General features: G+C 56.0%; 2 protein-coding genes across 2 annotated transcripts; both read right to left on the reverse strand.

Annotated features, from left to right (window-relative positions):
• Positions 1–236: 236 nt before the first annotated feature.
• On the reverse strand, positions 237–4,439 carry LOC118692233 (protocadherin alpha-13-like). The gene has a single exon (XM_036391908.2). It carries the CDS (start codon positions 2,844–2,846, stop codon positions 237–239), a length of 2,610 nt encoding a protein of 869 aa, XP_036247801.1. The 5' UTR covers positions 2,847–4,439.
• A 4,888-nt stretch (positions 4,440–9,327) lies between these two features.
• LOC118692234 (protocadherin alpha-13-like) lies at positions 9,328–12,191 on the reverse strand. The gene has a single exon (XM_036391909.2). It carries the CDS (start codon positions 11,968–11,970, stop codon positions 9,328–9,330), a length of 2,643 nt encoding a protein of 880 aa, XP_036247802.2. The 5' UTR covers positions 11,971–12,191.
• Positions 12,192–12,650: the final 459 nt, after the last annotated feature.

The raw sequence follows: 12,650 nt of genomic DNA on the forward strand, positions 1-12,650 counted from the left end.
GGCAGAAAACACAACCAGACAGCAAGAGCGCTATCTGCAAAGCTGACTCCTTAGAAAAGTGATTTCATTTTAGGGGAAAACAATTCATATCCACGCCTGGAAACTTCAGCTGCGGACCACAAGAGCACAGGGCTGCAGCTAAACATTTTAAACTAGCAAGCCTTCCCCTCCAACCAGAAGGAGTTCTGGGGACTGCGGGAGGACCCTGCAACAGATGCAAAGGTGCCTTTGATTTCTTAAGCTCCCGTCCAGAAACCACCCCCCTCACAGCACCGACTCAAGGCACAGAACAAAAGAGCCAGAAGAAGGAGAGAAGAAGTAAGGTTGAGCAAGGTATTGCCACTGACCGTGTCGAGGAGAGCGGAGGGCTCCGGCTGCGTGTCCTTGGCTGCAGGGCCGGGCGGCGGCGGAGGGAAGTTGGGGCTGAAAACCATGAGGTCGCTCTTGGCAGCGCCGTCCGCCACGCACAGGCTGCGGCTGTGGCGCTGCGAGTAGGACCAGCTGCCCACTTCGCTGGCGCACACGAGCGTCGTGGGCCCGGGCCCCGAGAGCACGGCCGCCCGCGGCGCCCAGCGCGACGCCCCGTACAGCACCACGGCCAGCAGGAAGAGGCTGGACACGGCGCAGATGGCCACCACCAGCCACACGTTGGTGGCCGCGCTCGCCGCGCCGGGCCCCAGCTCCGCGCCCGCCGCCGAGCGCGACACCGCGGACGACGACGACGCCGCCGAGGATCCCGCGGCCAGCGCCGCCTCGGCGGCCTCGAGCAGCGACACGCTGAGCGTGGCCGTGGCCGAGCGCGCCGGCTCGCCGTGGTCGCGCACGACGATCAGCAGCCTCTGGCGAGGCCCGTCCGCCTCGTCCAGCGCCCGCGCCGTGCTCACCTCGCCGCTGTAGAGCCCCACGCGGAACGGGCCCTTGCCCCCTTGCGGCTCGCACAGCTCGTAGCGCAGCCACGCGTTGTAGCCCGAGTCGGCGTCCACGGCGCGGATCTTGGCCACCACCTGCCCCGCCGGCGCCCCCCACGCCGCCCACGCCCACAGCGTGCCCGACTCCGAGCCCGCCCCCGCCAGCGCCGCCGCCGCCGCCTCCGCTGCCGAGCCCGCGGCCGGCAGCAGCGCCGGCGCGTTGTCGTTCTCGTCCAGCACGAACAGCTGCACCGTGGCGTTGCCGCTCAGCGCCGGCTCCCCCGCGTCCACCGCGCGCACCTCGAACTGCAGCACCTGCAGCTCCTCGTAGTCCAAGGGCTGCAGCGCCCACAGGCGCCCGCTCTCCGCGTCCACCGACACGTAGCTCGACGCCGGACGCCACCCCATGCCACCCGACGACGACGACGACCCCGCCGCCCCGCCCACGCCCACGCCCAGGCCGCCGTCCCACACCGAGTAGCTGACGCGCCCGTTGGCCGCCTCGTCCGGGTCCCGCGCCCACAGCCGCGCCAGCTCCGCGCCCGCCGCGTTGTTCTCCCGCGCCAGCACCGTGTACACGGCCTGCGCGAACAAGGGCGCGTTGTCGTTCACGTCCGACACCGGCACCCGCAGCCCGCGCCTGGCGCGCAGCGCCGGCGCCCCGCCGTCCTCCGCACGCACCTCCACCTCGTACTCCGACACCCGCTCCCGGTCCAGCGCCTCGCGCAGCACCAGCGAGTACGAGCCCAAGAACGTCGCCTCCAGACCGAACGGCGACGCCGGCCACACCCAGCACCGCACGCGACCGTTCTCCCCCGAGTCCCGGTCCGACACGCTCAGCAGGGCCACCACCGTCCCCACCGACGCGTCCTCCGCCACCGGCACCGACAGCGACGTCACCCACACCTCCGGAGCGTTGTCGTTCACGTCCAGCACCTCCAGCACCACCTTGCAGTGACCCGACAGAGAGGGTGTCCCCTTATCTTTTGCTTCAATTCGAAAATTAAATACCTTGACTTCCTCGAAGTCCAGGGGTGCTGTGAGGTGAATTTCCCCGGTATTCGGATTGATGGAAATCACATCTTTTCCACTCGGGGGAATGAAATTCGTCACCCCATACGTCACTTCACTGTTAATTCCCTCGTCCGCATCCGTGGCATTCACCCTCGTCACCAGCGTCCCCACCCCAGCGCTCTCCGGTAGCTGCACTTTATACACGGACTGATTGAATTTGGGCGCGTTGTCGTTTGCATCCTCCACCGAGATCACCAGCTCCATGGTCCCCGTCAGAGACGGCCGGCCCCCGTCTGTCGCCGTCAGCACCAACCGGTGCACGGGAATCGTCTCGCGGTCCAGAGATTTCGTTAATACGAGTTCAGTCTCAATATTTCCATCACTCAGTTTTTGTAAATCCAGAGAGAAATGCTCACTGGGGCTGAGTGTATATGTGAGCTGCGCGTTCGCTCCGATATCCGCATCCGACGCGCCCTCCAGCGGGAAACGAGACCCCGGTACCGATGATTCCGCGATGCTGAGGTTTTTCCGGGCGGCGGGGAAGACGGGGGCATTGTCGTTGATGTCGGTGACCTCCAGCTGCACATGGAAGACGCGCAGCGGCCGCTCCAGCAGCACCTCCAGGCGCAGCGCGCACGGCGCGCTCTTGCCGCACAGCTCCTCCCGGTCGAGCCGCGAGCTCACCAGCAGCGCGCCGCTCGCCCCGCTCACCTCCACGCTCGCCCGCCGGCCCTGCGCCACCAGCCGCAGCCGCCGCGCCTCCGCCTCGCCCGCCTCCAGGCCCAGGTCCTGCGCCAGACGGCCCACCACCGTGCCGGCCTTGGCTTCCTCCGGCACCGAGTAGCGCACCTGCCCGCCCGACAGCGCCCAGGCCGCCTGCAGCACCAGCAGCCGCACCAGCGCCGCACAACAACGCTCGCCCATCCTTCCTGCCGCTCTGCCCGCCGCCAACGCCGCTCTGCCCGCCGGCCCCGGCCCGGGCCCCGCACGGCTCCCCGCCGCCGCCCGGACGCGCCGCCTCTGCTGCCCGGCCCAAGCCGCCCCCCCGCGCTCACAGCCGGGCTCTCCGCCGCACCGGGCCGGAACCGCCCACACCGAGCCGTTCCTGAGCCTGCAGCGACACCGTGCGCTGCTCCGCCGCCTCGCACGCTCCGTGACAGCGCCTGTGCCTCCGCTCCGTTAAGGTAATCTCTCTTCCGGGTCCTTTTTCTCTCCCTCTCTCTGTGTCTTTCTGTCCCTTGTTTTTTCTTTTTTCAACGTGCTTCATCATATTCCCTTTCTTCCTTATTCCACTTTTTTCATCTCTCCTTTTTACTTTCAGTTCTGTATTCTTAATCTTCTCTTTTAGTTTCTGTTTTTTAAATTTTTCTTTTCTTTTTTACCTCTTTCTTTTTTGCCCCTCCATCTTTTTTTCTTCCTTCTTTTTCGCTTCTTTCTTCTCTTCTTTCTCTACTTTTTCTTGCCCTGCCCGCCCATTTTATACTTCCCTTTATCATTTATTTCTAGCCATCTCTTTTAAAACTCTGCTGCCAAGTTGCCGGTGACCTCGCATGCTGTGATCGAGCCAATCACTGTAGGAGCCATGAGCTCTAATTACAGGACATCATCTCCTTCGCACGGGACTGAAGCCAATGGGGAGAGCACAGGAGACCCCTCAGCGTTAGAAGAGAACGGTCGGTGTAGCCTTGTAATCTCTTTGACAAACCCCCTCTTGATTTCTCCTCTTTATTATCTTCTTTTCTTCTTTTCATTTTCCTCTCCCACCTAGTCCCACCTTTGTGTGTACACAGATAACATTGCTGTATGTTAGCAAACTTATTTAATGTTTCACCTTTCCTTTTTGCTTTTCTCTCCATTGCTTTCTCATTCTTTCATTGTTTTGTTTTCTTTTCTTCTTTTCCTTGTCCTTCTCTCACTGTCTCTTCTTTCTTCTTTGCCTATTCCCTTTCTCTTCTAATACAGTGTTTTCTACATGACTACATCATTCTCAACTTGGAGTGCAGATATACAGTTGCACAAAACCTCTTATTCCCTCATCACTCCTCATCGAGGCGTGCACAGGGTTCCTCAGTACCGAGGATACAGAGGTCCTCGACTGCAGAGAGCATGTAGAGAAAATGTTGGTGCATGCTTATCATCTCCTCTGTCATCCCTTCTTGCCTTATTTCTCTCTTTCTTCCTTGCTTGACTCTTTACGTGCAGAGGTTCCTTTTCCTTCCTCTTCCTTCCTTATTCCTTTACTTACCTTTATTTTCTTTCTCTTCCTTTTCCTTCCATGCTTCACACTTTCCTCTTTGATTTCTCTTCTCTTCTGTGCCCATACTTTTCCTCCTTTACCAAATTGTTTTCTAAACAAAATGATTTCTAAATGTCTACATCATCCTCTTAATGCATCAGAGACCTGCCCTTTGATGAGAGTGCTCATGGGAACCTTGCATGCCTCCTCATGAGGAACAACTGTCCTGTTCTCCTCCAGAAAAAGTCAAGTAAATCGATTGTCCCTACTACACCTCCTCTCCCCTTCCCTCCCCATCAGGAACAAACCCACACTCCTCAGACCCCTGTCCCCTTCTGGACCAGCAAATAACACAGCAAGGCAATGACATGACAAAGAACAGCTGCACTACACCAGAAAAAGCATGCACCTCCCCCTCCCTTTGGAATCAGGAGACCAATCCCCAGATACTTTGACATCAGTGCACATAGGCTCCAATAAGCACAAACAATCCATTAAATCCTCTCACTTCAGAACTCAAATGTATCACAGCCCAGCACACCATTCTGACATGAACACAGTGCAACCACAGTTCCTACAAATTCTTCACGTATTTCAATGAAGAGCTGCTCTTCCTTCCTCATTTTCCACCTGGCTGATGAATGCCAGACTCTCACCTCTCCTCTCAGGCAGATAAGCTCTGCCAGAAAAACACAGCAAGAACTCGGTGGCATTAGCCCCCAAGGAATACCTCTCACTCAGTACCATGATCCACCCAGAAATACCTATGAAACTAAACCCACAGCATTTCCCTGAGAACAAGCTCTCCACTCCCAACACATCTCTTTTGAGAAATTCATTAGAGGGCCCCCTCCATCTCTGCTTGCTGCCAGCTGCTCAAACCATGATGGAAGAAGCAAAAAAGAAATGAGACCAGACAGTAGGACTTTGTTGGTCCAATCTAGGAATTACAGAATATTTCAAGTTGGAAGGAAGCCACAAGGAGTGTTGAGTCCAACTCCCACTCTAGGCACATTCAGTCAATCCAAGATGAAGATACCACAGCTAAATAGGCATAAAGGTACAGCTGTCTCTCAGACTCATCTTCTTCAGCACTAAGTGAATTACATCTAGCATCACTGCTTGCTTCATCAGAAAAGAAATATTTTCAGAGCAGGAAACTGGTTCTAACACTAACAGAGACTATTGGGAACCATGGATAGAAAAAAATTAAGTGCACTCTAGAAAAGCCTTGAGATCATTGGGCAAAGCACAGTGCTCCCATGTGCATTTCTATCATGGCGGAGAGGCACCATAAAGCTCAGGCAGGAAATTGTCCCAAAATCAGCCTCAGCTCAGGAGTATGGAAAAGTCATCCTACATACTGAGAGAAAAGTACCAGAATGTTTGTAACCTGACAGGTGCCAAAGCTCAGTATCTCATATTATCTGGTATTACCAAAACATTGCTGACATGAGAGACAGAAAAACAAGACTGTGAGGGTTTGGTAAGAAGGGAGAAGAAAGCCAAATAATCTAATTCCGCTCTACTGAAACATATGAAGGGAACAAAAGAGCACAAGGATATACAGAACTTTTGGGGAGCTGGAGAAATCCCAGGTATTAGGAATGTCTGTGGAGCCTCTTCTTGATATTTTCTGCTAGAATCTTCTGTCTCACACCCTGGGAAATGGCAACTCCACCTAAGCACACATTCTCCAGTCCTGCACCAAAGTTACAGACTGTGTTCTACAGATCAGCTCCCTCAGGCAAGACCCTTCCCTGCTAAAGGTCACCCTCATCACAACACATGCCCAGGCCATTCCTGGGGTCACTTGCAGAATCTCTTTCACAATACCACAAAACCCCCTATAAGAACATCCTTTGCATATCCTCACCATCCCTTACAATTGGCACAAAGAACACATGCAGGGATATGAAGCCCCCAGATCTGTCCAGCAGATTCTTCTCATCTGCATATACTTCATGGTTTATGCCTTTTCAGCAATCTCTGGGGAAACACCACAGAACATAAGAAGTGACTTCTGAAGAACTTGATAACATAAAGGAACGTCAGTTCTCACCCCAGTGCACATGGATTTTGCACTTTGAGAGAATGAGAGCAAATGCCAAAGTGTACCTTATACGATCAGCTGGATGGGAGAATTTGTACCATGGAGAACCAAGGCTGGGTTACTGGGAAGAGTTTTGTGTGTACGTCATACATAGAATGAGCCACCTGTGACCACAGGGCATGTAACTTCTACCAAGGATAAATCTTCAAGTCCATGAGTATGGAAAGTTGAATGTACAAAAATGACATCCACATTATCGTGGGCCCTTAATAATTAGCCTGAAGAGGACCAAGGAACCATCATGGAAAGATCTGTGGCTGTGGAAGCCACTATAGATGCCCACCAATATACAAGAAATGGAGGATGAAATGCTGCTACCCTCCTAGATAGGTCCAAAACAAAAATCAAAAAGTCCACTGGGAATTAGCCAGCAGCCTGCATGGCACACCCTCTTTCCCAATGCCTTGTCTGCCTCAGGCAGGCAGCAGCACAAGGGACTGTCTCTGGTGGGAAATATTCATAACCTCAAAGGACACGATGGGCAGTAAAATCCCATGGGATTAACTCAATACCCAGAAGGCCTTCAACTCCATACCCTTAGGAACCCAAGAATGCATCTTGGGAAGGGAACCTGTGCCCATCCTGCCTCGTCATTTTCTCCAGGCATCCTCCATTCCCTCTTCTGGGACGTGTTCTCAAGACAAGAACATCACCTCTCATTCTTGTCTTCTTATGACATGGCCCATGGTCTTCCCAAGGATTTCCAGTTCCCACAGACTGGGAGGTCACACTTCATAGTATGACATGGTCAGGGCCTACTCAGTGCCACTGCCACATTCACCTCAGCTCCTGTGGCTTCCCCAGTCTCAGATGGACACATTACCCACTCTGGAGAGTACTGTTTATGGAGGGGATGTCAGGATAGCTCTGAAGGCAATGGCCATTGACAGCCTGCTCTGAAAGACCACCCCAAATGCTGAAAAATACGTGAGTGCCAACAATGATACCTACTGCACATGAAAATGTGGTGGTGGGTGAATTGAATTTTTGGTGTTGTGGGGACTTTTTTTTTAATGGAGTTTCCAGGGATTTTTTAAGGGTGTGGCTGTTGATGCAAATATTAACATAACATGGAAACAGGACAGTGTATGGTCATGCCACCTCACAGGACAATCCAGCTGCAATTCACTTCAGAAAGGCAAGACAAACAAAAGAAAACATACACTTTAGGTCACACTTCTCTGCCTGCACACTTTCTACTGGTAACTAGAATAAAAATATACTTTGAGAAAGATCATAGGAAAAGTGTTTAGGAACTTCTCTGCTTTCACAATGACTCTGGTGAGCCAAGCAAATGGAAGAAATTACACCATGAGGAGAGAGAACACTGAAGTCACAACTGTCATCTTACATCACCTCTCCTATGGAGGAGAGTCAAAGAAGAGCACAGAGTTCTCCATAAGAAGCCACATTAAATCCCAGCATGATCAGCAGTCAACAACAGTAACAGCACAGTAAATAGTACCCAGAGGACTGTCTCATTACATGGTCCATGGTCTTCCCAAGAGCTTTCAATTCCACCAGACAAATCTCATTTCTCAAGGTCATCCTTGATATCAGGAAATGGCCACGGCCTGCACAATGCCACAGCCACATTCACCCCTGCAACCTGTCACTGCCTCCTTTGCCTCCACAGGACTCACTGCAGCAATTGCCAGAAAGGAGAGCACCATGAAAAACTTATAGATGGTATCACATAGACCATGCCCAACACTCTACTCTTTCTAAAGGTGATGTCAGAATAAATCCAAATGGCAATGGCATTGATTTCATGTTGTGATAGAATAACTCAATCATTGACAACCGCTCCAATGTAAAGGATTATATTGTTTCTATAGGAAAATTCATGTTTCAGGTTTTGTTATTAGGGATTTTGGTGCTTGCTTGGTGGGTTGAGTTTATTCTTTGTTGGTAACTTTCCAGGGCTTTTGAAAGGATGTGGCTCCTGATACAAATATTCCAAGAATATCAGAACAAGCCAGTGTACATCATGACAATTCTCTGGCAAGGAATGCAAGTCTACAACCTACATCAATGAGAGAACAAAACCCCCAGACACCTGATATTATATATGCTGTGCTCAGCAGAATCCCTTTGTGTTTTCTAATGCTTCATCTATTCTGGATGGAAATCCTAATCATCTAATAATTCCTCTCCGGAAATGTTAGGCATCTATTTGTAGACATTGTATCAGGATATCTCTAATGACAATGATTTCACGATATGATGGAAAAAAACACATGCTGATGACCACAGCAGTATAAGTGATAAGATCCATACAGATGTATTTGTGTTTTTAGGAGAATGTTTCCAGATAATTCACATCTCTGCCCGCGGTGATACGGATGTTGAAAGAACATTGAGAGAGGCAAGTGTCAATCTCCAGCCATGAACAAAAGTACATAGACTGATTATGAGGACGGAGAGGGTTGTGGGAAAAAAATCTCCTTTTCTTAAACTGACCCTCAGTCTCCAACCTCTATGTAAACAGTTTAAAATGCTATCTAGAAAACCAACACACTCGGAAAAGAACAGAGGAAAAGTCCAAGAAAGGCATCCCAGGTACTATAATCAATCTGCTGGGAAAATCAATGGGGGAAAATTACATCATGTGGAGAGAAAATTTCGAGGCCTCGGCGGAACCCTTTCAACACCACTTGCACGGGGGATTAAGAGGGCCCAGTTTTTGGCAATGCTGATACGAGCACAATCAGCAATCAAAAGGCAGTTTAGTGGCACGTGGTGCCAGGAGGATTGTCACCACTACAGCCTGTGTGTCTTCACCTCTTTCAGCAAGACCGGGTAAAAATGCTGCACACCAGCGAGCAAAAGCGTTGTCTGCAGAGCTAACACCTCGGCACCCCTATTACCACAATCAACAGAGATTTCTTTCTACGGGAGAGCAAAGGTAGGAGAGAACAACGCACACTCGGAGCATGAAACCTCAGCTACAGACGGTAAACTGCTGCGAGATGCCGGAAGACTTTTCCCCAACTCGGAAAGGGCTGAGGGGAACCGGAGAGGCGGCGGCAGATACAAAGATGCCCTTAAGATTTTTAAGATTCAGCCAACATTACGAGGCTCTCAGGACCGGGGGGCGGAGCCAAGCTACAAACAGGAACTGCCCAGGGGATGGGTAGACGGGGGAGAGGGGAAAACGAAAAAGGAATGGCGAGCAAGGTATTGCCACTGACCGTGTCGAGGAGAGCGGAGGGCTCCGGCTGCGTGTCCTTGGCTGCAGGGCCGGGCGGCGGCGGAGGGAAGTTGGGGCTGAAAACCATGAGGTCGCTCTTGGCAGCGCCGTCCGCCACGCACAGGCTGCGGCTGTGGCGCTGCGAGTAGGACCAGCTGCCCACTTCGCTGGCGCACACGAGCGTCGTGGGCCCGGGCCCCGAGAGCACGGCCGCCCGCGGCGCCCAGCGCGACGCCCCGTACAGCACCACGGCCAGCAGGAAGAGGCTGGACACGGCGCAGATGGCCACCACCAGCCACACGTTGGTGGCCGCGCTCGCCGCGCCGGGCCCCAGCTCCGCGCCCGCCGCCGAGCGCGACACCGCGGACGACGACGACGACGCCGCCGAGGATCCCGCGGCCAGCGCCGCCTCGGCGGCCTCGAGCAGCGACACGCTGAGCGTGGCCGTGGCCGAGCGCGCCGGCTCGCCGTGGTCGCGCACGACGATCAGCAGCCTCTGGCGAGGCCCGTCCGCCTCGTCCAGCGCCCGCGCCGTGCTCACCTCGCCGCTGTAGAGCCCCACGCGGAACGGGCCCTTGCCCCCTTGCGGCTCGCACAGCTCGTAGCGCAGCCACGCGTTGTAGCCCGAGTCGGCGTCCACGGCGCGGATCTTGGCCACCACCTGCCCCGCCGGCGCCCCCCACGCCGCCCACGCCCACAGCGTGCCCGACTCCGAGCCCGCCCCCGCCAGCGCCGCCGCCGCCGCCTCCGCTGCCGAGCCCGCGGCCGGCAGCAGCGCCGGCGCGTTGTCGTTCTCGTCCAGCACGAACAGCTGCACCGTGGCGTTGCCGCTCAGCGCCGGCTCCCCCGCGTCCACCGCGCGCACCTCGAACTGCAGCACCTGCAGCTCCTCGTAGTCCAAGGGCTGCAGCGCCCACAGGCGCCCGCTCTCCGCGTCCACCGACACGTAGCTCGACGCCGGACGCCACCCCATGCCAGCCGACGACGACGGCGACCCCGCCGCCCCGCCCACGCCCACGCCCAGGCCGCCGTCCCACACCGAGTAGCTGACGCGCCCGTTGGCCGCCTCGTCCGGGTCCCGCGCCCACAGCCGCGCCAGCTCCGCGCCCGCCGCGTTGTTCTCCCGCGCCAGCACCGTGTACACGGCCTGCGCGAACAAGGGCGCGTTGTCGTTCACGTCCGACACCGGCACCCGCAGCCCGCGCCTGGCGCGCAGCGCCGGCGCCCCGCCGTCCTCCGCACGCACCTCCACCTCGTACTCCGACACCCGCTCCCGGTCCAGCGCCTCGCGCAGCACCAGCGAGTACGAGCCCAAGAACGTCGCCTCCAGACCGAACGGCGACGCCGGCCACACCCAGCACCGCACGCGACCGTTCTCCCCCGAGTCCCGGTCCGACACGCTCAGCAGGGCCACCACCGTCCCCACCGACGCGTCCTCCGCCACCGGCACCGACAGCGACGTCACCCACACCTCCGGAGCGTTGTCGTTCACGTCCAGCACCTCCAGCACCACCTTGCAGTGACCCGACAGCGCGGGCGTTCCCTTATCTTTTGCTTCAATACGAAAATCAAATACACTGACTTCCTCGAAGTCCAGGGCTGCTGTGAGGTGAATTTCCCCCGTATTCGGATTGATGGAAATTACATCTCTTCCACTCGGGGGAATGAAATTCGTCACCCCATATGTCACTTCACTGTTAATTCCCTCGTCCGCATCCGTGGCATTCACCCTCGTTACCAGACTCCCCACCTCAGCGCTCTCCGGTAGCTGCACTTTATACACGGACTGATTGAATTGGGGCGCATTGTCGTTCACGTCCAGCACGGAGATCACCAGCTCCATTGTCCCCGTCAGAGACGGCCGGCCCCCGTCAGTCGCCGTCAGCACCAACCGGTGCACGGGAATCGTCTCGCGGTCCAGAGCTTTCGTTAAAACGAGTTCAGGTTCAATATTTCGCTCATTCGATTTCTGTAAATCCAGAGAAAAATGCTCGCTGGGGCTGAGTGTGTAGGTGAGCTGCGCATTCGCTCCGATATCCGCATCCGACGCGCCCTCCAGCGGGAAACGAGACCCCGGCAGAGTGGTAAATTCCGCGATGCTGAGGTTTCTGCGGGCGGCGGGGAAGACGGGGGCATTGTCGTTGATGTCGGTGACCTCCAGCTGCACATGGAAGACGCGCAGCGGCCGCTCCAGCAGCACCTCCAGGCGCAGCGCGCACGGCGCGCTCTTGCCGCACAGCTCCTCCCGGTCGAGCCGCGAGCTCACCAGCAGCGCGCCGCTCGCCCCGCTCACCTCCACGCTCGCCCGCCGGCCCTGCGCCACCAGCCGCAGCCGCCGCGCCTCCGCCTCGCCCGCCTCCAGGCCCAGGTCCTGCGCCAGACGGCCCACCACCGTGCCGGCCTTGGCTTCCTCCGGCACCGAGTAGCGCACCTGCCCGCCCGACAGCGCCCAGGCCGCCTGCAGCACCAGCAGCCGCACCAGCGCCGCACAACAACGCTCGCCCATCCTTCCTGCCGCTCTGCCCGCCGCCAACGCCGCTCTGCCCGCCGGCCCCGGCCCGGGCCCCGCACGGCTCCCCGCCGCCGCCCGGACGCGCCGCCTCTGCTGCCCGGCCCAAGCCGCCCCCCCGCGCTCACAGCCGGGCTCTCCGCCGCACCGGGCCGGAGCCGCCCACACCGAGCCGTTCCTGAGCCTGCAGCGACACCGTGCGCTGCTCCGCCGCCTCGCACGCTCCGCATCTTCGCCCGCGCTGCCGACCCGCTGTGGGTATGTTTTCTGCCGTCTCTTGCTGTCGTGCTTCTCTTTTTTTTCCTTTACATCTTCCGCTTTTTTTTTTTTTCACGTAATCTTTCATTTTTTCTTCTTCTTGTTTCTTCACTGCCCTTTTCCTTTTTCTTGCTCCCTTGCAATTCCTTCTTTTCGGACATGTTTTGTTTACCTTACCTTTTTTCTTTGTACCCTTTTCTTTTCTTCATTGTCTCTCTTCTTTTTCGTCCTTGTTATGCCACTCTTCTTTCTTTCCACTCCTTTCCCATCTCCTTTCACCGTCCTGTATTCTTTAGCCACACTGCATGCTCGCCAGTTTTCTCTGGTGCCGCAGGGACCATCAAATGCGGGACCATCAGCGCTACAGGACATCATTGCTGGGGAGCTGCGCTGCTCCAGCCAAGGCTGTTAGGAACCGA

Source organism: Molothrus ater, chromosome 15 (genome assembly GCF_012460135.2).
Source record: "Molothrus ater isolate BHLD 08-10-18 breed brown headed cowbird chromosome 15, BPBGC_Mater_1.1, whole genome shotgun sequence".
Lineage (NCBI taxonomy): Eukaryota > Metazoa > Chordata > Aves > Passeriformes > Icteridae > Molothrus > Molothrus ater.

Coding starts and splice junctions, on each gene's coding strand:
- LOC118692233 (XM_036391908.2), bottom strand. CDS start 2,846: ATGGGCGAGCGTTGTTGTGCGGCGCTGGTGCGGCTGCTGGTGCTGCAG.
- LOC118692234 (XM_036391909.2), bottom strand. CDS start 11,970: ATGGGCGAGCGTTGTTGTGCGGCGCTGGTGCGGCTGCTGGTGCTGCAG.